We start from the raw sequence: 25,426 nt of genomic DNA, 5'->3' as shown, positions 1-25,426 counted from the left end.
CAACAACTTTTACATTTCACAGTATTTATTTCTCTTTTTCACATCATAACTACTATAAATGTACATACATTCATTTTATTGTAGAAAGGAAATGACAGTGAGTAATACGGGACTTTATGTGTGCACATTGCAGTTCGTTGTGATCATCCTTCATTTCATCCTAGATTCAGTGATATCTACAGTGATTCTATATTATATTTCAATAATGTGTCTTGATGGTCATATTATATATATTGTGTTTGCTTATTGTTTGTCATGTTGGCCATTTGCCTGAAGAACAAGAACATGTTCTTCTACAGTCCAGAAAAATATTGAAAGCTTTCATCTAGGATGCTCTCCATTTGTCCTTAAAGAAATATTCTAAATTATTCTATGTGTGTTAATATGATGGGAAAACAATACTCTTATTTATATGTAAGAACATTTCTTGTCAAAGCAACATGCACTTGTATAACATCCTCTTTGTTTCCTGATGCCACTGTAATCAGCATTCAAAGTTTGTGCTGAAATATTTTTTTTTTGTTTGTTTTTGTTAAAAATGACTGTAGGAGCATAAAAGACATATGAACATATAATACTACACACTCATGTCAGTTAATATGATGAGACGTCATCAGCATATGAAATCTGGAAATCAATATGTGCAGCAATAATAGATATGTTTTCTGACTTGATGACTTTGGTTGATATTGCACTCTTGGCATTAAGATTACTGGGTCATGACGACATACGTAACGTCTCCAATAAACATCTACATAAACAACACAGTGACTAATATTTACAAGACAACAACAAAATACTGTTCAATAAAAACATTATCTTCATCAGTTCATGTGAGAATAAAGTCAAAACTTGTATGAATGATTATTTTTCATACAAAAGTCAGGCTAACGCAAAACAGACATGACATGTATCACATAAGTTGAGTTTAATGATAAAATTGTATCTTTAAGTTGGATGTGTGCTGTAATTCTTCAAAATAAAGCTCACCAGATAATATTTTAGTTATGAATCAGCATAACCGACAAATATTTGAAGTCAATGAGGTTGAGTATGTACACCATTTTTAGTGATCATCATTACAAATAAAGGGTGCTGTCTGCGCACATTGTGGACCGCTGTGCATACTGGCTGGAGTAAATCCAGCCTGGTTCGTCCATGCTGAAGATGAACCTGAATCTTTGTGTTTAATTAAATGTATTGCTGTTGAGCTCATAGGTTACAGTGGTTATCTCAGACTGGATTTCTGGTGACATTGCAGTAGTAGTAGTAACAGCATGCAGCTAAAAAATACAAGAGAAGAAGAAAAATTCATCTCAGAAAAATAATCTCATTATAATTTACAAAACTAGCTTCTTAGATCCAGTACAGTGATTTGTTCATGATTTCACTTTTTCCCTTTTATCAATATCTAACTTCATAATAACAAAGCTAGTCGAGTTCAGTACATCTTAACAGCTAAGTTTAAAAATTCACATCTCTTAAAGAGCCCTGCCTGTGAATCTCTGCATAGATACTGGGTATCTATTAGCAAATATGGTGTTAGAAGATGTTAAACAATGTGGGAAAGTTCAGGAAGTGGTTATATCCTCACAAAAAAAAAATCTTTCGCTAAGAAGTTGAATCTGGAACGTCGATATGAGGTGAACATCACAGCCTTTCATCCCCGTGTTGAACAGTCCTCGCTGTCATCTACGAGGTTCTTTTAATATTTTCATCGAAGAGCAGAAAAAGAACGAACATAGGAACAGGAATCTCATGTCCGGGCCATTTTATGAACCCCTGGTGAGTTGTGATAGTTCTGGAGAAGACAGATGAGAGCAGAAATTGTTGACTATAAAGTCACTGCTTTGGAAATTCCTTAAAGCCTTAAAACATGAATACAGACTGCTTACATTGTATGCGGGCCAGTGTCCATATAAAGGTGGTGAGTGGTTTATAGATGAGTTACTGTTCTGTTCCAGTACTTATTGGCACTCCATTCATTTGATGACAGAGGCACTGATATATGTATATTTTCTTGGTTTGTATTATGGCACGAGGACAACACAACAACTCAGGAGAAATATAAATAAAAAGTATGCAGTCTCTCACCCTCATGGCTGTCGATATCCAGGGCAGAAATCTGGACACTCTGGTGTAGACACCAGGCTTCTTTGCCATGGCACAGCCTGTTCCCCAGCTCACCACCCCCAACAGACGATATCGACTGGTCTTAGACAGGCAGTCGTCTGCCACAAAAGGACCACCGCTGTCTCCCTGAGACCACAGAGGATTAAAGCAGTTCATAAACACATAACAACCATACATTTTAGTAAAGCATAAACAGATTTCAGTCAACAAGAATGCAAAAACACATCAAACAACCAGCTATATGCACTGGGCACACTCAGATTATAGGCAGAAAAAACAAGCATCACTTGAAACAAAGTTGACAGACACAAGGACATATCAGAGACTGGAGGTCCATAATTAGAATCCCACACACTTAAACACACCAGCACACTGACCTGGCAGGCATCAGTGCCTCCTTTGTCAAAGCCGGCACAGAACATACTGGTGGTGATCTGATTGTCATAGTAATCAGGAGCGTTACAGACAGCGTCACTGATGATGGGAACATTTGCTTCCTGGAGAACATCTGCTAGATGACCTGCAAAGAAAAAAAGCTGTTACTTATCAAGATGTAGCAACTGTTATCTGTCCTTTAAAAAAAGAGAAAAAGAAAATACTCCAGAAAAAAAGCACAATTGTCTGTCACCAATGTTAGTGTAAAAACTCAAGGAATCCAAATAATGTAATCCAACATGTAATTTTCTGCAGTAAATAACATAACAGCTGTAATAAAATGTACTACTCACCGTAGTATCCTACATTTCCCCAGCCTGTAATTGTTCCCATCTGGCCGTCTATCAGTCTTTGGCCATATGCTGGCAGGCAAACAGGCTGGATGTACTCTACGAACACGTGCATCAAGTTATAAGTTAAAACATGTACATAATAATACTACACTTTAAAGTAAACATGTACCATCCTCCAAAGTTTAATCATACAAAATGCAGATGAAACCACCGAAGCATGTGTCAGGACTCAGAGAGAACAAGTGGTGAAATCAGTGAAACAAACGAGAAAATGAGAGCAAATAAATGAGTTCTAGTCTTATATATATATAGGATTTTGACCACTGAAAATAGTTGGAAAATGGAGCGAATGCGTCTACCAGGGCAAGCGCTTTAGGAAGTGACATGTTGCTTAGCGTGTTCACTGAAATAATCAGAAGTTTGCTAATTCGCATCGCTTTCAGTCAGGAAGCAGTGGGAGTCAAGGTGAAAATAATGAACAAAATACAGATAAAACAGGCGAATGAACAGGTCATTTAACATCAGAACATGAATAAACAGGACACCATACAGAGAGCCACTTCATCTTGAACTCAGTAGACTTGATGCTCTAGTTGTAATTATGAATACCAAACACTAGATGTCAGACATGACCTACTGAAACAGCTTTTGTTTTCAGAGCTTCTACACATTTCTTCTACTTTAGTATAGAACTTGATATTAAGAAGGCTAACCTCTGTCTTTCTCAAACATATAATGCCAATGCCAAGTTACACCTGTATTCCTCCCCCTTACAGTAGAAGACAGATGACTCTTTCATATCATGAATGTGTATATATTTTGCTAAAGGAGTCATGGCATGCCAGGACAGAAAGAGAGGTCAGGGACAATAAGAGTTACATCCTCTTCAGCGATGATACTGTTTGTTATAAAAATTAAGAAAATAACTTTGGTCCCTCTGAATTGAATCTGGGAAACAGGAAACCTAAAGCAGGCAAATTATCAGAATGACTGACTCTCTGTGTCTCTTTGACGCTCTCCATTTCTTTGCCAAACTCCATCATCACTGTAATCGTGCAATCAAACACTCCTGTGTGTGTAGGTGAGCGAGTTTGATGAATATGTGTGTATGACTTTGTGTGTCCTACCATTGAAAGCGAGGGGCTGGGTGAGAGCCAGAACAGCAATGTCCCTGCTGTTGTCATCGATGTTAGCATCTACAAAGGGCAGGTAGCTGCTGTGGTAAACAATGGTCTTCACCTCCGCCACGTTGGCGTTGACCGGTTTATTATAGATGGAGCCTAGCAGTACACGCCAGCGGTTGACAAAACGATATCGCCTAGTGAGTAAAACAAGTTAAACAATCTGATGATCAGACTTTCCGGATTCATACTGTATATTACTACATACACAGTCAGATGAAAGAATCACATGAATAGTTGATCATTTTAGCTGTGTTTTGAGTTTGTAATAGTCACACAAAAATGACAAAATAAAAAGAACCTAAAAATTCCACTTATTCTAGGCATGATTTCTACACTTCTGAAATAATCACATTTAAAATATGGTTTCTGTATTAATGAAGGCTTATTTACTCACTCAGGGAAGCAGTGAGCTGCAGAGACAATCCAGCGGTCTGAGATGATGGATCCTCCACACTGATGAACTCCATCGTACTGCAAGCTGACCTGCCAAGGCCAGCTGCCCTGCCTGGCATCCACACCACCCACTATACGATCTGCTGCAAAACTACGCCTGCCACAGTCTGCAGAGGAGAGACAGGTTGAACCACAAGGAGAGACGAATATGTTTACCGTTTACTGTGGAGAAAATATACAGGAGAAACAGAGCAAAGACCATGCAAGAGGGAGAATGGGTGGGTGATGTAGTGTAAATTAATTAAATCAAAAGTTGTAAGAAGCTACAAAACATCCAATAGAGTATGAAGCACGAATAACAAAGGTCCTGCTCATACGTGCCAATAACATTCATCTTGGGTGATCTGATCACAAGTGGGCAGCTCTAAGTACAGGTTAGAATGCACCCAAGATGCATCAAGATCAGATCGCGCAGACCACATTCTGAGGTGGTCTGCGCCGCAAATTGTCACATTCTTTTTGCAGTGTGTTCGTCAGTGTGTCCTGTCTCACACTAAAGGACCACCTTTTCGATGTCCTCTGTGAGTAGTCTACACACACACAGTCTCTTTCCATTTGGCTCACTGTAATGCAAATGACATGTTTGGCCTCTGTTACCTTTCACGGTTAGCAGCAGATGTTTGTGAACACACTGTCTGTTTTAACTGATATCATAACTGATATCACAGACTGCAATATACTCAACTCAGACTCCCTAAAAATGTAAAATTGGTGAAAAAAATCCAGTGACTATCTTAAAAATCTATTTTATCCACAATATTATGAGTTGTTGAGTTAGAAGAAACTTTATAAACTTTGTGAAATGCTGTCAATGACAAATTCTTAATCTCTTTGTAACTTTAATTTAACATACACTACAATACATATAGCTGTTTTTTTCTGTGTCTGTTCGTCCCAGCAATGTATGTGTTAATTGCAAATACAGCGGGAGAGTGAGAGAGGAAGTAATCTCAAGAGAAGGATACTGAGTTGCATTTTAATGCCCAGTGTGAACTGACATACTGGGAACGATCCACTTGTGATTGGATCACCCAAGCTCATGTTAATGCAAAGTGCGAACAGGCTCAACCTATATAGGAGGATGACGAGCCCAGCATGTGAAAAAGATGAGAGGTGGGTGTAAGGTATCAGGGTATAAAGTGTGCCAGTGTGTCAGACAGAATGAGTCACATCTTACCTTGGCACAGCAGTGTGAGAACCTCCCTGCTCTCACAGTCACTGCAACAAAGACATACAGAATTAGTACCAGCGCGACAGAGAAAACCTCCAAGTGACTGTTCAGCTTCCTCTATGTTAACCGAGTAGATGGGTGAAAGAAAAGACAGGAAGAGCAACAGAGAGGACAGTGTAGGAGAAGGTTAGACTGCAGTGAGACAGGTGCACGGTCAAACAGACAGACAGGTATCTGTTACCATGGAAACAATGAGTCTTTGATTTTCTTGCCGTAGCTGAGCTCTTCCTGTCTGACACAGAAGAACTCCCCTCCATCACCACTGGCCTCTGGTACCGATGAGACTGAGTAATTCACCACACTAAAACAAACACATACACACTTTAGTTCTGTGTCGTGGTATGCTGCATTAAAACATTGATATATAACTGTTAAAATATCTCACCTGACAAAACCCACTTCTTCACAGCTGATGCTAGCTAGAAGCTCATCGGCTGAGGAGGAACACACCTGTCGCCACCTCCTCTGGGTGGAGTCAAAGACTCTGAGTCGTTGGTCAGCAGAATTCACCTGGACTGCAAGGAAAGATATGGAGTTACTTTTTAAAATACTTCTGCCTAAGTGTGACATATATTTCTTGTTTCTCTTCTTGCTGTGATCGTGATGAAAATGTGTTTATCTTTCTATGAGCCCAGAGATTGCTGGTTTGCTTGTCTGTGACTATTCTGATCCTATTTAACATCATGCTGCCTAGAAAACCACAACTTTTTACTTTCTCCTCTTTGAGTTGAGCCTGCTCTTATTGGCTGTGCAGCTGCTAAATAATACAACACCAAAAATACAAATACTATAGAGAAAGTCAAACATCAGCTATATTTTTTGTCACTCAAGTAACTTTAGTATAATCCCAACAATGTAATAAAAATAAAAATAAGCCAAAAAACAGACTGTCATTCCCTCATGTGCAACCATACGCATCTAATGCACACTGCGCATGGCCAACTACTAATTGCAACTAGAAGAGACTTGAGACTTGACTTGGACTTGCAAAAACTGACTTATTCCTTGGATTTGAAAGCACCACTCTGTCGTTTCTTACTCACCATCATATAGTCCTGTATCTTCTTCCATTGTGCAATAAGTAACTACAAAACAGTAATAAAAAAAAAAACATCAGGCCATTTGCTAAGTCAATGGAAGGTATGCCAAATAATAAAGGACTTTTAAAAAAAAAATGTATTAGTGAATATCAGAATGTACACTCATTGAAATAAAAAACAACAGATTACAGTTATCCTATGTTTTACAAAAACATGTGTCTACATGTGTATGTGTGAAAGTATGTGGCCTGACCTACGGCCCAGACGGCTGCTCCAATGGCTCCCAAGGTCATCAACATAACACACACCCCTATCACACGGCAAGGGGTCAACACACAGGTGAGAGAGATCCCCCTGCTCCCTGCAGACACACATGCACACAAACATACATAAATCCATGAGTGTACACTACTCATTGGGCAGTACAAAAAGACACACATGTATGCTGACATGGCAGAGCACATAAACAGCAGCAGCCTATTACATTTCATAACATGCCACAGACACAGGCAGTTGAGGACACTGAAGTTTACTCTGCTGTTACTGATAAATAAATGGAATAAAAACTACACCGATCAAATCAGTAATCAAATTACTTTAGAAGGACTTAAATGTGAATACCATTGATAATCAAGTTTAAATGCCATGTTCTGCCTGCAAACCTTGGGTCCTGGTATTTATGTGGGTTTTCAGTGACACACACCACCCACCCAAACACCACTGTAGACTAAGAACAGATTGCTCACCCCTATACACTGTCAACTATATATATATATATATATATATATATATATATATATATATATATATAGATATAGATATATATATATATATATATATATATATATATATATATATATATATATATATATATATATATATATATATATATATAGATAGATAGATAGATAGATAGATAGATATATCTATATAGATATATCTATATATATCTATAGATATGCATATTTTACTAAATAACACATAGCAAATGTTTAGACTAGCGTCGTTTAATTTGGGCTCTTTTATGGACTCTTCAGCCACCCCATAACAAACATGCGCAAAATGACTGGTTCCAGCTGACTGTTCCCCGATGTGAAGGGACATACAGCACATTTCCTGGCAAAGAGTGAAAAGTACAAATGACACTGATTAGATCAATAGTCTAAAGTCTAGCATTTCTCCACAAAGCAAGAACAAACTCTTAAGCTTGGTTGTGATGCCATGTCACGCACATACCAGCTACGCTCTGAGCAGAGTTTGTCAGCTTGACCCTTAATACACAATTTTCAGTTGTGTAATTATTAACATTAATAAATTAATTGAGCTGTGCCAGTTCCAGGGTCCTCATACTATGCATGTTGATTCATTGTCACAACAATTACTGGCACAGAGACGTATTTATATTCCTAATATTATTTCCACCTGTCCTGTTCCTGCTCCGACAAGTCTGTTGATAAAAGTCTACTTGTATTATATTTCATTCTGTTGTCTGCTGCTGTTTTCTTTGTTTTCTTTCGCTTCGCTTTAATTAGTGTGAAGGAGAATGTTAACAAAAACTGCAAATATTGCAGAATATACAAAAATCATCTCTTTATGTCAATTGGCACTCTGCCATGCATGTCTGTAATCATAAAGCACAGCCCAGCCCAGCTCATTTCACTTCCCACCGTCGACCATTGAACACCCATGGTCATCTTCATTGTCATCATCAAAGTTAGATCAACAGTGCAGACAAAAGCAGGAGGGTAGGGTACACCTCTTGACACAGACACGTTAAATCAGTCAGCAAAGTATTCAATCTTAACTAAAGGAAACATCACACCATGTTATCCGTTGCTTTAAATTTTTGTGGTCACCATCTACAACGTTACATGAATGAAAAAAGCTCAGAGCCCATTGGTCTGTCATACTCAAATCAAAAGTCCCAGTTAGCCATGACAGTGAGACAGGTGAACCAACATGCAAAATATTATGACCCTAAAACTGAAGAAGCTAAGGGAAATCCAGCCATCACTAATTACAGCATCAACAAATCTGTATAGCTTCTAATACACATAATTTTTTCTCCATGTATCACAAGTCATTTTTCACAGCACACGTGAGTGACTTTTCATTTCTTTCATTTCAGCAGGAAAAGCATCTGTTGCTCATATCATTAAAAATGACCTCACAACACTTAAGCCATGGCAATGAACATGATACAAAATAGTTAAGTCCCCAACTTGGAATCAGCCATTATTATTTTATTAATTACACCTGTGTGTCTCCAGTTATGACATGTCATGGTGTTTAATGTAAAAAGACCTGCTGGACTTACAAAATAAACCTGGTCGACATGAGATTCTTTTGGTGAAAATGTGTTCTAGGAATCACTTTAAAAGTAGACTCAAGTCTCTGTCATTTTGTATCATATCTGAAAGTAATTGTGTCTGTTTATCAAAAGTAGTGGTAATAACTGGAGAAAAAAAATATGTCCATGCTGAAAGGGCAAGTGTAACCAAAGTACATTAGGAGCCTGTGTTGGTCGTTATTTTTTCCATCAATGTGCGAGGAAACCCCTGGAGATACTGTAAGCATATGAGTGCTTCCTATCAAATCAGAAATAACATTCTACATGCCTAATTTCCTTCCTGTCACTGTCTCATTTTCCCTACTTTCTCACATCTCTAGCTTTCTCACAAAGTAATCATAGTTAAAACAGTATTATGCAACTATTACACCTTCAAATAACAGTCTCAAAATCATTTTGATTGTACACTGACTTGAAAAGGGAGAGAGGTGCCTCTGTCATTCCCACAAAATGACTGTTTCTGTGTGTGTTGTTTTTTTTGTTTTCAAACCCCTGTTCTATATAACCTTGGCGGGATCTCCCACAGCTGCTTGCACTACATCAAATACCCCAAATGGGGATTATTGGTGGGCAGTTCCAGAATAAGTACCAGAGTGGGCAACAGATCTAGGATCAGCAGCATCATTGGACATCATGACAGAGGTAAGGAGACCAAAGGACACTGACAGAGGAGGTTAAGAAGAGATGGATGGCAGAAGAGAGGTCAGACAAGAGTAAATCTTGGACTGGCTTTAAGTTGTTGCTGCTGGATTATTAAGTCATATTAGCTGGCTTGCTACGACTTCTATTGTTGCACTGTTCTTGATGTTTGGTCGTGTTGGTTGTCAATCTTATGTCATACACAGTTTTTGATCTTACATAATTCAATCATAACAAATGGATGTGTATAAGCGTCTGTATTTATGACAGCTGTATTAGTGAAGTGAAGTGAAGTGTAGGGGCACCAAATCAAAAAAAATGTCAACTATTTTAAATATAAATACTTATGGGAAGGTGTGCTGCTAGGCAATAAGTCTGGATCGCATCCAGGTCAATTTGAAAATAGGTATTTCTAATTTTTTTCAGGACAATAGAGCCTGTTGGGAAGCTGCATCTGGATGTAGAACCAAAAAGACCCTCCACAGTTACCTACCTAAAGTCAATTTCCTCCACTTATACATAAACTCTTGTTTCTTGATGTGTGGAAGTACATGACTCTAGGAACAAGTGTTGTAAAGAACAAGTTACACTACTCGGTCCCACAGTTGCCGACTTTCTATGTCACTATCAAGAAAGTTGATAGCTGTGTAGACCTGGTGATCCAGTGCCCTTAACCTCCGTCTCAGCTATCTCCTCACATCTGCTCCCTCCTTCAACACTACAACCTCCGCTTGATCGACTCCAGAGGCTCCTCCCCCCTTACCTTTCCTCACCGCTCTCTGTAACCATCTCTATCCTTCCTCTTGGGTCGTTTAATTGGTGAAAAAGGTCAAAGAGACAAAGAAAATTTTTAGTGAGAAACTAAAGGAGTGAACATAATGATTTTACTGATCAATGCCACCAGACATACTTTATCATCAGAAGGAAATTCCGGGCTTGTGACTGTGTTTTCTAGGAAATACCCCAACTTTCCTGCTCTCTTCCCTGCAGAACAGCACTCTTCATCACACTGCAGGAGAGAACAAGCACTCTATTGTGTCCACTTGTACCTGAGACCACCTTCTCCTGTGTGTGTTATAAGGCAGGGTTCTCTGAAATCACTGTGGTTTTACCATATGTGCTCTGCAGTACGCCACTGGATGGTTCAGATTTGTCATAATAATATGATTACAGCAGAACTGTGTTACGCTATGTTCAGAGATTTTAACAGAGTTCTCCACAGTGAGACAGAATTGTGGAATTACACTAAGTTTATAGTATACTTAATTTTGAAACATATGATCTATTAATGACACTTTCTCTGAGCCATACAGTCACAATACCATTAAATACAACTGAGACTTTTGTTAATTTTATAAACAACAAAATTACTGTTGTTAAATTAGCCCCACAAACATTTTTTGATAAAACTAGTACAATGCATCATTGCTATTGTACGTGAAAATTTCACAGTACGTGACTGAATAATTTGTTTCCGTGGTTTGTTGCCACTGTGGTATATAAAGCTGGCACGAGAGGTAAGAATGAATCATCACATACTCTTTGTGTGACTCATCCACATAAACATACTGATACATTTTATTTGGGGTTATTTCTGTCCTCATCCATGTGTCACTTGACCAGCCAGGGGCAGCACAATGGAAAAGGTTTACAGTGCCATTACTCCTTCTCCTGGATGTTGGGAAGAATACCCTTAAATTTGCACACATTATGCCCTCCCACGGTAATGCCTCACTGCTGGGTAAGAAACAGCAGCAGCTGTGTACCAGATGAGATATGTGGTTGTCCACGCCCTCCCCAAACCAACATCAAGAGAATAAAGTGAAAATGCACAGACAACATGTCCAGTATAAAGAAAAATGTTAATATTCAAACAACATGTACAACTTCCTTTCCTTTTATCTTTAAGTAACTACAAAAGTGGACCTTGGTGGAGGCCCTATACTGAGTGCCATTTTAGTTTGTTCAGATTTTGTTGTCCTCGTTCCTAGCTGTACAGTATGTCCATGCAGCACACTGAGGGTGATGTAAAAAAATGTAGTCAAATTCCTTTCAGTATACACGTACTTGACCAATAGAGGCAATTCTGATTACGATTTTTTTCTCTCCACAGTGGCTGATTGAGGCTTAATGCTGAAGCCTTAAAAGATAATATTCGTTCTCTGAGAGTGCTGAAGCTTTGTTTATTGGTCTCCACTTCGTCCACATTCGCCAGGTTTTCTACTAAATGGTAGTTACACAACCTCATTTATTTTTTAGCGTCAAATTTTCTTTTGTCTAAGGAGAACACGTTTTTCTAGACTGTTTAATTCATAAACGTTTAGAAAAAGCCTTTCCAAAAGGCAAAAAAACTGAAAATACTTTCCATTTAGACTCAATATAGTGAAACCTCTGCAAACTAGTATCATTTTATGTTTAAGTCAGCCATGAAAAAGTCATCCCTGACCTTGAAAATAGTTGTTTGACACAATAATCCCAACTCAAGGTCCATGTACTAGATGACTGCAGAGTCAGCATCATCTGTATTATCCTTTGTCCTCCTAGAGTCACTGACATTTGGACTTTGGGGAAACAGATTCCGAAACTACTGTCAAAACAGGAAGCTCAGATTGTTATATATCTGGTCCATCAAAAACAGGGCTGAGCTTAATTCAACATACATTCAGTCCAATTTAAATAGGAAAGGAGGTTTCAAGAGTTTTCAGTACTGAAGGATATCCCTTTCCTGATTTGACCTGAAGTGATCGTCGGGGTGGTAAGGGTGCGACAAAGCACACACACAGATGAAGACATAACAGAAGCTATGAATCATACGTAGTGGTTGTCATGGCGGAAAAGTAAAAATAAACACAATCACACTGTGCAGTGAATACTAGCCTGATTAGAAATGCACCCTGCCCTGTGTGACCGGAGTGTTTACGTATGATTGTTCATATTTGTGCTTCTATACTTGTCCACACATGTATGGTGTACATGTATAAGGTAAACACTGCCTGTTACAGAAAATAGATGTCCTACCTAATTTAAGCTCAATCATGCACAAAGCTCCACCACATGTGCCACTCCTTGACTAGACTGTGTTTCTGTGTAATTACACACACTAAAGACACAGCCTGATTCATTGCACATGGGTGGACTCCCTTCAGTCAGGCAAAGGAAACAACAAAACCAAACGCGAGCTGACAACGTTCAGACACCGAAAGTTAGTTACCGCGCAACAAGGGCACAATGACGGAGAAGACCCGTTGATGAGAGCAGCAGAAGATGTGGAGACAATGTCGGTTTTCAACTTAAGACTTCACTTAATGGGAGACTACTGGCTTCATTATACTGGAACTCAACTTGTCGCTGCAATGTAAGGTGAGTACTTATAATGGTGTCTAGCAGGGTCATGAGGTACAACTATATAAAGAGTGAATGTATTGTCTCTCCAAAGTTTCAAGATTGAACATTTTGTAAAAAAAAAAAAAAAAAAAAAGCTTGCGGTCCAAAAGGACGACCCCACAGCATATTTAGACTCATCGCAGTTCATGTGGACAGAAATGCTTTCTAGCAACAGTAAAACACAGCAAGTAATCTTATCTTTACTTCTATATAACAGTATCATATAATTCCAGCAGTAAACTCATTAGGAGCCATAAAACATCAACACAACAGCACTGCCTTACAGCTGATGCCAAGTCACAGGACGACAGATGTGGATTCTCTGCTTTCCCTTTAAATACAGGCTTCACTCAGCGTGTGTGCCGGAGGAATAAGGTAGGAGAGCTTCGTGTTGACGGTAATGAGGACACAGTGGGCTGTTTGTTTTTGACCACCAGGACAGTGTGCTGTTGTTGTTATGTTATGTGTTGGAAATAAGTGTAATTTGGTGTAAAGGGCAGTGGTTATCTCTGGGCCCCAGTTATCAACATTACTATCACACTTCTATTTAAGTAAGCACTTAATCTTATTGGGTAAAAAAATATCACAAACAATCTAAGTGTAGGTTTTCCAAGCTGAAAGCCAAACCTCATAATAAGAGAACATTAGAGAGACAGCCTGCCAGTTTTAAACAAACCAGTTAATGTTTAACTGCCAAGTGGACTGATGTCTGGTCCCAAATACAGAAAGCAGGCAGCGTGAGCGGAAGAATGGCCAGCACAGCATTTTAATCCATGCATGTGAGTGTGAAGGGGCTGTAAAGAAGAGGGATGGGTGAGGAGAATGAGCGTATGCGATTGGTGCACTCACCCATCTTCCCCTCTGTCCCAACTTTCTCAGCATACATCTGTACAGTAGGAGGCCGAGGGCAACAATAGACGATGATGTTTCCTTCCTTCCTTCCTTCCTTCCTTCCTTCCTTCCTTTCTTCCTTCCTCTTCTCCTTGACTCCACAGGGTAAGTGGTCCAATCCCTTGGCCGTCACCTTTGCCTGGTAATATAATATTAAGGCTCTTAAGTGACACCGTATTGTAGGTAAAGCATAATTGACATAGCTTGTTAAACAAAGGTATGAGATCATTTTTGAAAAGTGATATTAAAATGAGACCTCTAACCTCTCTCTCTCTCTCTCTCTATCTATATATCTATATATATATATAGATATATAGATGTGTATATAATGGCCTATCGCAGATATATCGTATCAGCATAATGTTTTCCGATATGTGCTGATATAGAAGCTTATTTTCATATGACATTATAATGCAGATAAAGACGCTTGAGTTTATTTGGAATGATTCAATTCCCAGTGAAGTACATTGTTTCAGTGCAGCTGTGTTGTTTTAGATGATAAAGTTTATTGTTAAATATCCTGCCTTCATTACATTTGTGTACATATTTGTCTCATGTGTTTGATTCAGATGTTGATCAAAAGATGTGTGTATTGGCCAAATATCCAAATCATTTTTTTCCCTGCCTAATATTAGTATGGGTATTGGCTCCAAACATCCAGGATCAGTTAGGGTCTAATCATAATACTACACATGCTCACTACAGTTTAACTTAAAATGCTGCATATATTTTTTAATATTCACTGTAAAATACCAAAGGTTACATCACGTTTGCTTCACAGCAGTATTTCACTTTGTGTTAAGTTGACTCTCTCTCTCACACACACACACACACACACACACACACAAGCCTTTTCATACTCAAGACCCACCCAGTTAAGGGCCCACCCATCCAGGTCTACTTAAAATATTCTCTTTGTTAAAGTAATTATTTAAAATAAATAAATAAATAAAAAACAGAGAAATTACTTTGTTAACTAACGGAGTAGCTTTTCCTAATACTGGTATCTATATTTTCTATGTGAACAAGCTCCTTGTGCCACTTTGTAGAAATGACTTGTTACAGAACTAACTACCCTGCAAACAGGAGGACATGAAGTCATACAGGACCACACGGAGCACAAAAATATAAAGATATTTCAAACTAGGCTAAGATAAAAAAAAAATACATGAGATAAAAACTAGGTTTTATTTCACAGTGTATTATTATACGCTGCGGTTTATAATATCTAAAATTCGATATTGGCATAGATAAGGTTAAACATGCTAAATAGATCAAAGGGCATAAAAAGGTTCAAACTGTAGACTGTTGTTAAAACTTACTAAAAAAAAGTATATATATAAAGCTGTACAGCCTAATGCGGTGTTATAATAGACTAATTGAATGACACCATAATAAAGATAGCTAATAATTAGCGTAAAACTACAGGACTAAACTACCTTCAAGTTAAATTCGCCCTCCAGAAAGTGACTCACCTGTCGTTTCTTGCAGCAGGTGGAGCCCTGGCCTTCTCCTTTTGTGCCTAATATTGTGTTTTTCTTCTTTTTATTCTTTTCAGTCCGCTTTGAAAAATACAAACTGCATAAAGCTTCTGCCTCGGGGTCAGGCGACAACACTCTTTAAACGTCACCACAGATAAATCCAAGCTTTCAGTAAATCCTTTTTTTGCTCTCTTCACAGGTTACTGACCCCAAAGAAAGAAAGACAGAAAAAAAGAGCAGAAAGGTTCTCAGCGACCGTTTCTATCAACCAAAACCACCGGCGCCTGCTTCTAACAGAAAAGAGAGAAACATTTGGAGAACTGGACTGAGCGAGAAGAAGTCGGCGATAGTTTCTCTAAAGTTTGTCTGTGCTGTGTGGTCGTCCTGTGAGCGGCCAGCTGCGCAGGCGAAAGGGGCACGAGTGACGTCAGCAGCCCGTCTCTAATTGGACAGAAGGGGCACGAGAGCTCTCAACCAGGATGTCTGACCATGCATACCTGCTGCTGCAGGTGAACACACTGTCTCACAGGCCTCACAATGACACACAACCTCATACTTACATAATTAAACCGATTTAAGGAAGTCGGCCATAGTTTTGGTGTGTCAAGCATGTGAGATGTCTGACATCCCTTGATGTCTCATTTCCCTTCTACCACACACACACTGTACTGTAGACACATACCAAGTTCAAGTTGTAATGCAACTTTATTTGTTTATTCTATTTTGCAGCATAAAATGAAAAAAAAAAACATGAAATAACATCAGCAGCTGCATCAGTGAACAGGCATCATCATCAGGACAGCAGCAAAATCAATTTAGTGATGATCATTCTGCCATCACTCTGAATTTTAAAATACATCCATGAAATCATCCAGCGGCAGCAGCATAGTCAGAATCAGCATGACAGTTAATCAGACAAACAAGCACAATGTATGACAACACAATGTTTTTTCGTTGGTTTTTTATGTATAGTTTCCTTTCATGTCAACACCCCAGTTCCTTGTGGGCAGATGAAAAGAGGAAGTTGAACAATCTGACCTTTAAGTGTCATTCTGGAAGAAGAGACACACGCACATCACTGACTCAACTTAAGAGCCGAGGACGGCAGTCTGTTTGACGGAGATCAAAGAGTCACAGAGAGGGGTGAGGAAGGTGAAGCCAAAGAAGCCAAAGAGATGAAGATGGGTGGTGGAGCTGTACAGAGCTGCTGGCTGCTGCTCACGCTCTCTCTGAAAGGTAAGAGCTCGTATGAGAGCGCCAGCAGTGTTGATAGTGGGATCCGCATTTAGTCCTTGCCCAACATCTGACTGTTATTTCAACACTGATTGGACGGAATTAACTGAAGGTATTGAGCTTGACAGTTCAGTCAGAGGGTGAAATCATAAAAAACATAAAGCTGATCATGTTTTTAATCTGAATAATATTGTTTTAATACTGAAAATGAGATGATGTATTGATGTTGATGTATCAAAGTTTAAAAGTGATATAATCAACTAATTCCTGAGCAGATAATGTGCCATTTTAATGTAACTTCTGTTGGTGATGATATAGTAAATTGCTAATGTACATTTCCTCTGCCCTTCAGGTATTCTTGCTGGTGATTGGTCAGTTCATCTCCCCTCCGGTCCTATCTGCGCTGTGGTTGGCTCCACAGTGGTTCTCCCTTGTTCCTATGACTACCCTCAAAGCTCTAATGAAACCCAGGAGAGGGGACGGCCTCCTGCTCAGGTAACTCAATAAAGAGGGCATTGTTAGCAGTTGCGATGTATCCTGCAGTGTGTCTTCAACCAGAGGACCTCCTCTGCTACAAATAAAACAGAACATTATCAGAACAACTAGAAACGTGCAGCTGAAAAGGGTTTAGTTCTAATTAACTGATTTAACTATTTGCAGTTAAAGTATTGGGAGTGGTTTGAGCATCTACAGTCAGCTTCTTGTTTATTTTTTTCTCTTTTAGGGTGGAGGAGGAGAAGAAGTACAGCAGTACAGAGTTTTGTCTGAGATGTGGTGTCTCGAAGACAGCCGCTGTATCACACCAAGGTATTGTTTAAGACACACAGAAACACACAACCAGACCTGTGACTCATTTGAGCAAAGTGCTCACAGCAAAGCTTAGACAAACTATCTAAGTCTGTCTGTGTGTGTGTGTGTGTGTGTGTGTGTGTGTGTGTGTGTGTGTGTGTGTGTGTGTGTGTCTGTCCATCTCAGATATGTCTTCCACAGCGCCGGTGTCTTGCAGGATCCATCCTATGAGGACAGGGTGGAGTACCTGGGACAACCAGGAAGTAAAAACTGCTCTTTGAGGATTTCTGATGTGAGAGAATCGGACAGCGGAGCATATGTGTTCTACCTCATCACCAGCCACCCGACACAGAAGATGCCAGAGCAGATCGGTGTACAGCTGTTGGTGGCAGGTGAGAATTTTTCATCCACACGTGATATGTATATTACAGGTGATCACCACCATCGTCTTAACAAGCATCGTTCCCTTTAGCACAATAATCAGTCAATAAGTCATGATTTGTAGAGTTTCTAAATGTTCAAGAAAACTTTCAACAAAGCAAAAATTTTGAAATGGTAACAACTCTTCATAACACAAACAGTGTAACTGGAAAAATACACTGTAGAAAGTAGATCGGATTTTTACACACACAGTTCACAATCACATGAGAATTTTAAGGAAAGGGGCTCGAGGCTTGAGTCAGTGTGCACTGACAAACAACAGTAGACAAACCGCAAAGTCCATCTATCTGTCCTCCCTCTACATTGTGACTGTTTTTGACTGTCTTCATGCATCTCCATCACTGTTGCACTCTTACTTACAGCCTGTCTGTATCTCCTTGCCTGTCTAGTAGTTGCTGCCCAGTTGTAATAAATAAACCATTACCAATTGATGGTAAATTGTTCAAGAAAATAACATAAAATTAAGAATATATTTCACCTTTGCTAAACTGTATCACTTTAAAGCATAGATAACATCTAACAATGTTTCAGCACCAGTGTATTAAGTGTTAACCATTTCCTTTATGCAAGCCTCTGTTTAACACTTCATGCTATTTATGAGAAGTTGAACTGAAACTGACCACTGACTGCATATAAATACTGAACTTGACATAATAATTAGTTATGTGATGTGAAAGCAAACTCACTGCCAAACATGTAGGGACAAACTGAGACTCGATATTGCTGACAAGTTTATAAAGGGAGATTTAGCGCAATTAAATGTATTAGAGCAAGTTAACAAGCAATCATGTTTGTGTGTGCAGGGTGGTGGGTGTGTTGTTCCACCACAAAGTGTCTTAAGGCTTATGGAACGACTGAGAAATGTCTGTGTGAAGTCACTCTCTTGTTTTCTTGTTAGTCCTCTCTGTTGCCAGGTGTGCTGTGTCTGTGTCAAAAGCCAATTAAACAAAGGAAAAATATCCAACATATAACAGAGTCTCTGAAGTTAACTGGCAGACACCTCACTATTCTAAAATCCTGGCCGAGGTCCTAACAAGAAGGGACCATACAATTGTTGGCTTCAGCTAAAACAACTAAATCCTGCATAAAATATTATGACATAAAAGCTCTGTGTGTCGATATTTTTTAGCCGAGCAGTTAATACAGCATATGATTTTGCCCTGCCAAAATACTCACAGGTACTGAACTACAGGTCAAAGGATAAATGTTGTCTACTTGAGAATCTATAAGTAACCTTACCACATTATGTAGGTCAGATAAACATTCTTCAGCCCATAACAGGGAAAACATGCGCAGCTCAAGAGTTGAAAGAAGTTAAAAAAATAAAATAAATAAAATGCACATGAAATAAATACTATATGAACAATATATACTTTATTTTCTAACCCTTGTTTTCTACAGACTCGTCCAGCGCTGTCAAAGTGTCAGGGAGTCCCTCAAGCGACATCACTGAGGGAGCAGCCTTACGTCTGGCCTGCTGCAGCCCTGCGTCCGGTCCACAGGCCAGCTTCAGATGGTACAAGAGCACAAGCGCCAGTCCGACACACACTGGACAGGTGTTGAACATCAGTGAGGTCACAGCTGATGACTCCGACAGCTACTACTGTCAGATGCGAACTGGGGACAGAGTGCAGAACTCTACAATGCTGTACATTGATGTAGAGTGTAAGTGAAGATTCATCCTGATGGAGATTCATAATATGTCATATAGAATGATGTATTTTTTCCAAATCTACAGCCCTTATGACAGGATGAAGACACATCTACAGAGTCTTTCACTCATCTGTTCATTTATTCTCTCAATTTGTTCTGTCATACATGTAGCTAAAAAAGCAAAAGTATAACAAGAAATAAGAAATCAGTTATTTAACCCATTACTGTGCATGACATGAACATAGGTTGAGCATGGTGCTTTTTTTTTTTTTCTTGTAACTGACCTTTGATCTCCTTCCTCTCTAGACTCTCCTCGAAACACAGCTGTCTTGGTCTCTGGAGAGCTACAGGACACGCTTCCTGTGACTCTGACCTGCAGCAGTGATGCTAACCCACCAGTCCACACCTACACCTGGTACCATGGTGCAGCGTGTCTCCCTACAGCGGACAAAAGCTTTCATCCGGCGACACAATCTCAAGCTACACCCACAGGAAGAGGCCGGACAATCAGCAGTGCTAGCATCACCGCTGAGGAATCTGGACTGCACTGCTGTGTGTCACGAAACATACATGGCTCAGAGACAAACAGTGTAACGCTCAAAGATTCCAGAGGTAGGTTAATGAAGAGTCTGTCAGAGTTTTAACATTGTCAGTCCCATGTGTAAATGAAGAGAAATTTGGGGTTCATTGTCTTTCTCAATAACATTTCGCAGGTAGACGGGGGGGCGCATGGGGGGTACATTTGGTCATTTTTCCATCCCCTCTCTGAATACCAACTGGCTACAGCCACTACATTTTTATGTTTTTTAAAAGGGGTTCCCAAACATTTTCTCTTGGAGGGCCAGAACTGCAACTAAATGGTGGACCACTCGCCAAAAGCAAATACGTGATATGTTTTTGTTTTTTTGCGTGTATTGTTAAAATGCAAAATCGTACCATACAGATGTGCAGAGAGTGGAAAAAAAAGATTCTGTTAATGCAAGTTTGAACCTGAATTCTTTTACTGTCGGATGAAAGAACAGTGGAAAAAGTGTTTTCTTGTGGCTTCTGTAGCAGGATTACACGTTTACTTAAGTGTATAACTTCCTCCACAAATTGTTATGCTTTAATTACAAAGAAAGCTATTTTCTCACATATTTCTCTCAAAATATAAAAAAGCTTAAACAATGAATCATTTTAAAATGTTCTTTTTCTTACAATTGTTATTTATCTTTTTTTTTTTTTTTTTAAAGAAATATCTGGTGGGCCACATCAAGCCTTATAGTGGGCCATCTTGCGCCAGTCGGCCACACTTTGAGCAGCACTGTTCTATTATTAATGACTGTCCAGTCATTATTTACTTTAAATATTTGCATTTCCTTCAGTTATAAACCACAAATCATCCCAGACATTATTGCATTGTATTAAATTCAGATCAGCAAACAGCAAACAGATGAACCAGGTCAAGCCATTTGACATATAAAAACATGTTGCCTGATATTGTTTGACCAGCAGTAAACTCTCATCCATTTTTGTCCACCACAGCAGCGACCCTGTCTGACTCTTTAGGAGGCAAAATGGTGCTAGTCGGAGTCACCATCGGTGTTCTACTGTTGATTATCGCCATAGTGGCGATTATCTTGACAAGGTGAGTTCTCCTCTTACAGTGTATTTATTATACACTTTTCAGTATCAATGATCCTAGAACGTAGATGTCCTTCAAACTAGGACACTGAGAACATATCCCACACATCACATTTTAGAACCATAATTTGTTAAAAAAAAAAAAAAAAACTGTGCACAGAGAAACGTTAACCAACTACCAACAAACAGTTCATCAGCACCTGCAGTTGAAACTAACTGCTGCTGACAACATTTTAACCCAGGAGCAAAAATGCACAGTACATTACTGTATACTAAGGCTTAGTTAGCATTAGCCAAAAACAAAAACTGTTATTGGTCATTAAAGAAAATGTGTCATCAGCATACATTGTAAAATCAGAGAATACATACTTCTATCCTAGTAGGAAGCCAAAATAAATGTTTGAACCTGATAAGCATCATAATACTGTATGTCTCCCTTAAAAAAATAAACTACATACAGCATCACATACATAAATGACAGTGTTACATACATGAAAACAATATTTATTCAATTTACAGAAAAATAAACCATGCTAAAAATGAATTTTTACAAAATGGTTAACGAATGTCAGTGTTTTCTGATGAATCCTTTTTATGTCCTTTCAGGAAACGGAAATCATCCAGACACCAGTCGTATGTCCTCACAGAGACAACTGCTACACCACCTTAAGGACTCAACAAGACCATGACTCACTGTAAAACCACCAAACACAAGTGACCTTTTTAACATATTCAAGTAACTGAAGACAGGCAGATTTCGTTTTTTAAAAAATAACCTTTCTTGTGCAGTAACCTTCCCAACTCATCTTGCCAAGTAAACCTATTGAAGAAATTAAGTACTGCATCACATGCATGAGCCATGAATGAAACAGAAGAGAAAAACTGTGAGTCAAAAACTGTTGAGTGTCGTCCAAAGTCACACAAACTGCAAGAACTGTAATACTTTTACTGGAGTTTAACAGCACATCACAGAGTGCGCTAAGTACTGTATATAAGTACTGTATATAAGAACTGTATATGTCATGTGATGTCTGCAAACAGAAAACATTGAGGAGGAAGCTTGTTTGTGATGATGACAAGCATGAAAATGAGGATGGAAATTACAGCCATAATGACCTAATTAAGAGCTGTTAGCGGTTGGAGCTGGCTCTGTGTGGTTTCAAGTAAACTCTTCAATGTGATAAGGCTGGAACAGATACTGACCAGAGCCTGAGGAGAAGTGGAGGAGGATGGAAACCAGCAGGACAGTGACTCTGACACCAGGACATCCATTTACAAAATGTACCAAGATATCAACTCTTGGTCCCGTTTGTCTATTTTTAGAATCCTGCTTTTGCCTGATGTATCACATGTAGCTGAGTAAAGAGGTGCATATGTATTTATACATGCTAATTAAGTAAACAAGGAAGTAAACTGTTTCATTTGTGTGTATCACCCCATTAGCGGTTTTGTTTTGTTGTCACTGTACAGTTTTAACATTTAATTGCTGTTTTAATGGGAAATAGAGATCATTATAGGCGCATGTGCAACTGCTGTGAGCTACAGTGGACAGTTCACTATATCATCTGAGATTTGATCTAAGTGCAGCATTTATTCATTATGCAGCAGGTGGGAGATGTGTTTAAAGGTTTTCATTAGAAGATTTATGGATCACTTATTACTACCATACTGACCAAAGTTCTGCCATCTCTATCTGCGTGAGGCAGACCAGTCTACAGTGTTAAACAAAAAGCCTGACCTATAAACCTTATAATGCTGTATGTTGTTTCTGTTGCAATTAAAAACACTTAACATTAGTGTTAATACAAAGATGTTAGTGAATACTACTAACTACATTGGTTGACTGAGGTAAACAAAGTGTGGACAAGTGTACAATAACATAATGTACATGAGTATTTTAAACTCAAGGGGGCAGCATTGCCTGGTTTGAGTCTGCAGTACAAGTAGTGAACCATTTACGCCACTGGTGAATGTTCAACAACAAAACTTTCAGGAGAACCACAGCTCATAGTAATAATGCAGTTGTTTTATTTTATTATCACTCCTGCAATCATAGCAAGAGAGGTTCTATTTAAAAGAGATTAAATGAGCTAAATTTGGTAATTTTGTGTTTTGTTTTGTTTTTGTTTTTGCTTTGTTTTTTGTGTTGATGAAATAAACATCAGTAATGTTTTCTTTACAGTGTCACAATTAACTACTCATCTGTCCGCATTGTTGCAGAAAGTCATGAGAGGGATGGGGCGTTCACAAAGACGGGGTCAGGAATTCAACCTGCATGCATTCATGCTGGCAGACTTGCTCCTCAACATCCTTAGGCAAACTGCCAAGACATGTAATTGATGTCATGAAACATCATCCTGCCTCTCTTGTTTCTTTTAAAACTACATTTCCTTCTTGGCAACCTTGTGTTTTTGAGCTGTTTGGGCAGTGCAGATTTTTATAATCCTGGCTGTTCTTCTGAAGCATAACAGGGCAACATCTAAGATTTTGTGAGAGAGCTACGTCCTTCCTACATGTTTGTCCACAGCAACTACAACTACATTTTGTCCTCCTTTTACCATTAAATAGGGAAAGTTTGGACATTGAACATTTCATGACATTTATAATAAAATGAAGCATGTGCAATGTTGTGCTCAAGCCCAGATATTGAAAAAATGACACGCAATGTTTGTTTTAATTCCTCTTTTATAAAATAAGCCCTTTTAAAAAGCAGATTTGGGTCTAACTCCAGACTATGTGACAAAAACTCTCTCTTTGAATTTCTAACCCCTCCATAGAGTCAGGCCAGCTTGCAACGTTTTATCATTCCCATTGGATGAGTCAATATGACAGATAGTAACAGCTCAGTGTATCTATGTATCAAGTACGATCTACCTCCTGACCTCCCTTGGCCTTGCAAAGGAACAGTCAAAGGTGAGATGCATCCATAGAGGGGAACAGCAGTACCTGTCCTGAGCCCACCTGGAACTGAAACTGGGAAGAGTGGCCCTATACCAGGTGACTGCTGCAGGGTTAGCATGAAGAATAATCTGTGTATCTGTCTGTGACAATAATATCCTTAAAACAATGAAAGGGGGTAAACTCATCAGAAAAGTCTAGACCAAAGGTTTGTATTCAGATGGTAAAACAATGTTAGAACCACATAGAAATGTATATCAAAGCAGTATATAAAGTACTATGAATTTGAATGGATTTAAAAAAAACTCTTGCCTTTTCAAAGTAAAATAAGAGACAAACCCAAAAAATGGAAAAGGAAAGATTGAAGAGAATAGAAGAGCATATCACTGAGCCACTGAGTACTGGGGGGAGCTTTCTGCGGGCATACACTGAAGAAGAGGATGGCATCTTTCTTCTTCAATAAGGAAGTGAAAGCTAGAATATCTATTAGGTTGGAAATTATGTTCGCCATATATTTAAGGAGTGCGACCAAAAGGCAAGCAGTAATGGACAAGAGAAACAGCATTTATAACAGTGCAATCTGAATTTAAAAATGTGATTTAAAACTTTGTCAAAAAACGTAAAATAAAAACTAATCTGTCCTTATTTGGCTTCAGGATCCGAAGCACCAGCGCTGCAATCATCATCATTGACACAAAACACAAAAGATCTCAGAAGATCAATTGCCCATTAGCAATAGTTTGCATGGTAACAGGCTCATCTAAAAATACCTAACTGAGCATGTTAGCATGCTGATGTCAGAATTCAACTAAAATCACTGCACTTAAGTAGCCTACAGCCTCACAGAGCTGCTAGCATGGCTGAAGAGCAGCAAAGCTAAACGTAATCTTTCTCTTTTGACTTCATAAAATCTACTGTCTCACTGTCTGACAAAAAACACCAGACAATAACTAAATGGCACTGAGCATTCAATAAGAACAAGTGCAGGAGGTGAGGCCAACTCAGGTGTGATGACAGCAGGTCAAGCTGCTTGTCCTTCAAAAAGAGGGAACTTATTTAACAGTAAAATTCTGTCAATCAAGTATTTAAAGCATATTCTTCATAGACTGAGGGACTGTAGGAAAAGTAAGGATGACGGGAGGGGGGTGAGGGAGGGAGGGATAACAGATTTGTGTATGTGAGTGAGAGTGAGTGAAAGTAAATGGGGCGGCAAGAAAAGCCTTGCGTGATGAGCTGACGTTTCTACCAGAAGCTATTATTGGTTCAGGCCAGGCC

At 38.9% G+C, this 25,426-nt stretch overlaps 2 protein-coding genes across 4 annotated transcripts; one reads left to right on the top strand and one right to left on the bottom strand.

Annotated features, from left to right (window-relative positions):
- Positions 1-7: 7 nt before the first annotated feature.
- Positions 8-15,639, bottom strand: hpn (hepsin). Of its 2 annotated transcripts, XM_030394898.1 has the most exons (13): positions 15,509-15,639; positions 13,992-14,172; positions 7,023-7,130; positions 6,773-6,814; positions 6,115-6,244; positions 5,911-6,030; positions 5,676-5,716; positions 4,440-4,605; positions 3,989-4,179; positions 2,862-2,957; positions 2,511-2,653; positions 2,095-2,259; positions 8-1,801 (listed from the first exon to the last, which is right to left on the bottom strand). In XM_030394898.1, the coding sequence occupies exons 2-13, from the start codon at positions 14,026-14,028 to the stop codon at positions 1,757-1,759; spliced, it is 1,284 nt and encodes a 427-aa protein (XP_030250758.1). In that variant the 5' UTR covers positions 14,029-14,172; positions 15,509-15,639; the 3' UTR covers positions 8-1,756. The 2 variants fall into 2 exon arrangements, with proteins under 2 accessions (XP_030250758.1, XP_030250759.1); XM_030394899.1 differs by lacking the exons at positions 6,773-6,814; positions 7,023-7,130.
- Positions 15,640-15,864: 225 nt separating this feature from the next.
- On the top strand, positions 15,865-23,428 carry LOC115567947 (sialic acid-binding Ig-like lectin 14). 2 transcript variants are annotated; one of them, XM_030394900.1, is made up of 9 exons: positions 15,865-16,023; positions 16,511-16,750; positions 17,100-17,242; positions 17,472-17,554; positions 17,723-17,928; positions 19,379-19,642; positions 19,937-20,242; positions 21,155-21,257; positions 21,860-23,428. In XM_030394900.1, the coding sequence occupies exons 2-9, from the start codon at positions 16,690-16,692 to the stop codon at positions 21,921-21,923; spliced, it is 1,230 nt and encodes a 409-aa protein (XP_030250760.1). In that variant the 5' UTR covers positions 15,865-16,023; positions 16,511-16,689; the 3' UTR covers positions 21,924-23,428. The 2 variants fall into 2 exon arrangements, with proteins under 2 accessions (XP_030250760.1, XP_030250761.1); XM_030394901.1 differs by having other exon boundaries at positions 16,487-16,750.
- Positions 23,429-25,426: the final 1,998 nt, after the last annotated feature.

This window comes from Sparus aurata, chromosome 17 (genome assembly GCF_900880675.1).
Source record: "Sparus aurata chromosome 17, fSpaAur1.1, whole genome shotgun sequence".
Taxonomy (NCBI): Eukaryota; Metazoa; Chordata; class Actinopteri; order Spariformes; family Sparidae; genus Sparus; species Sparus aurata.
Note: the sequence above shows the minus strand (reverse complement) of the source record. Positions and strands in the feature narration are given on the sequence as shown.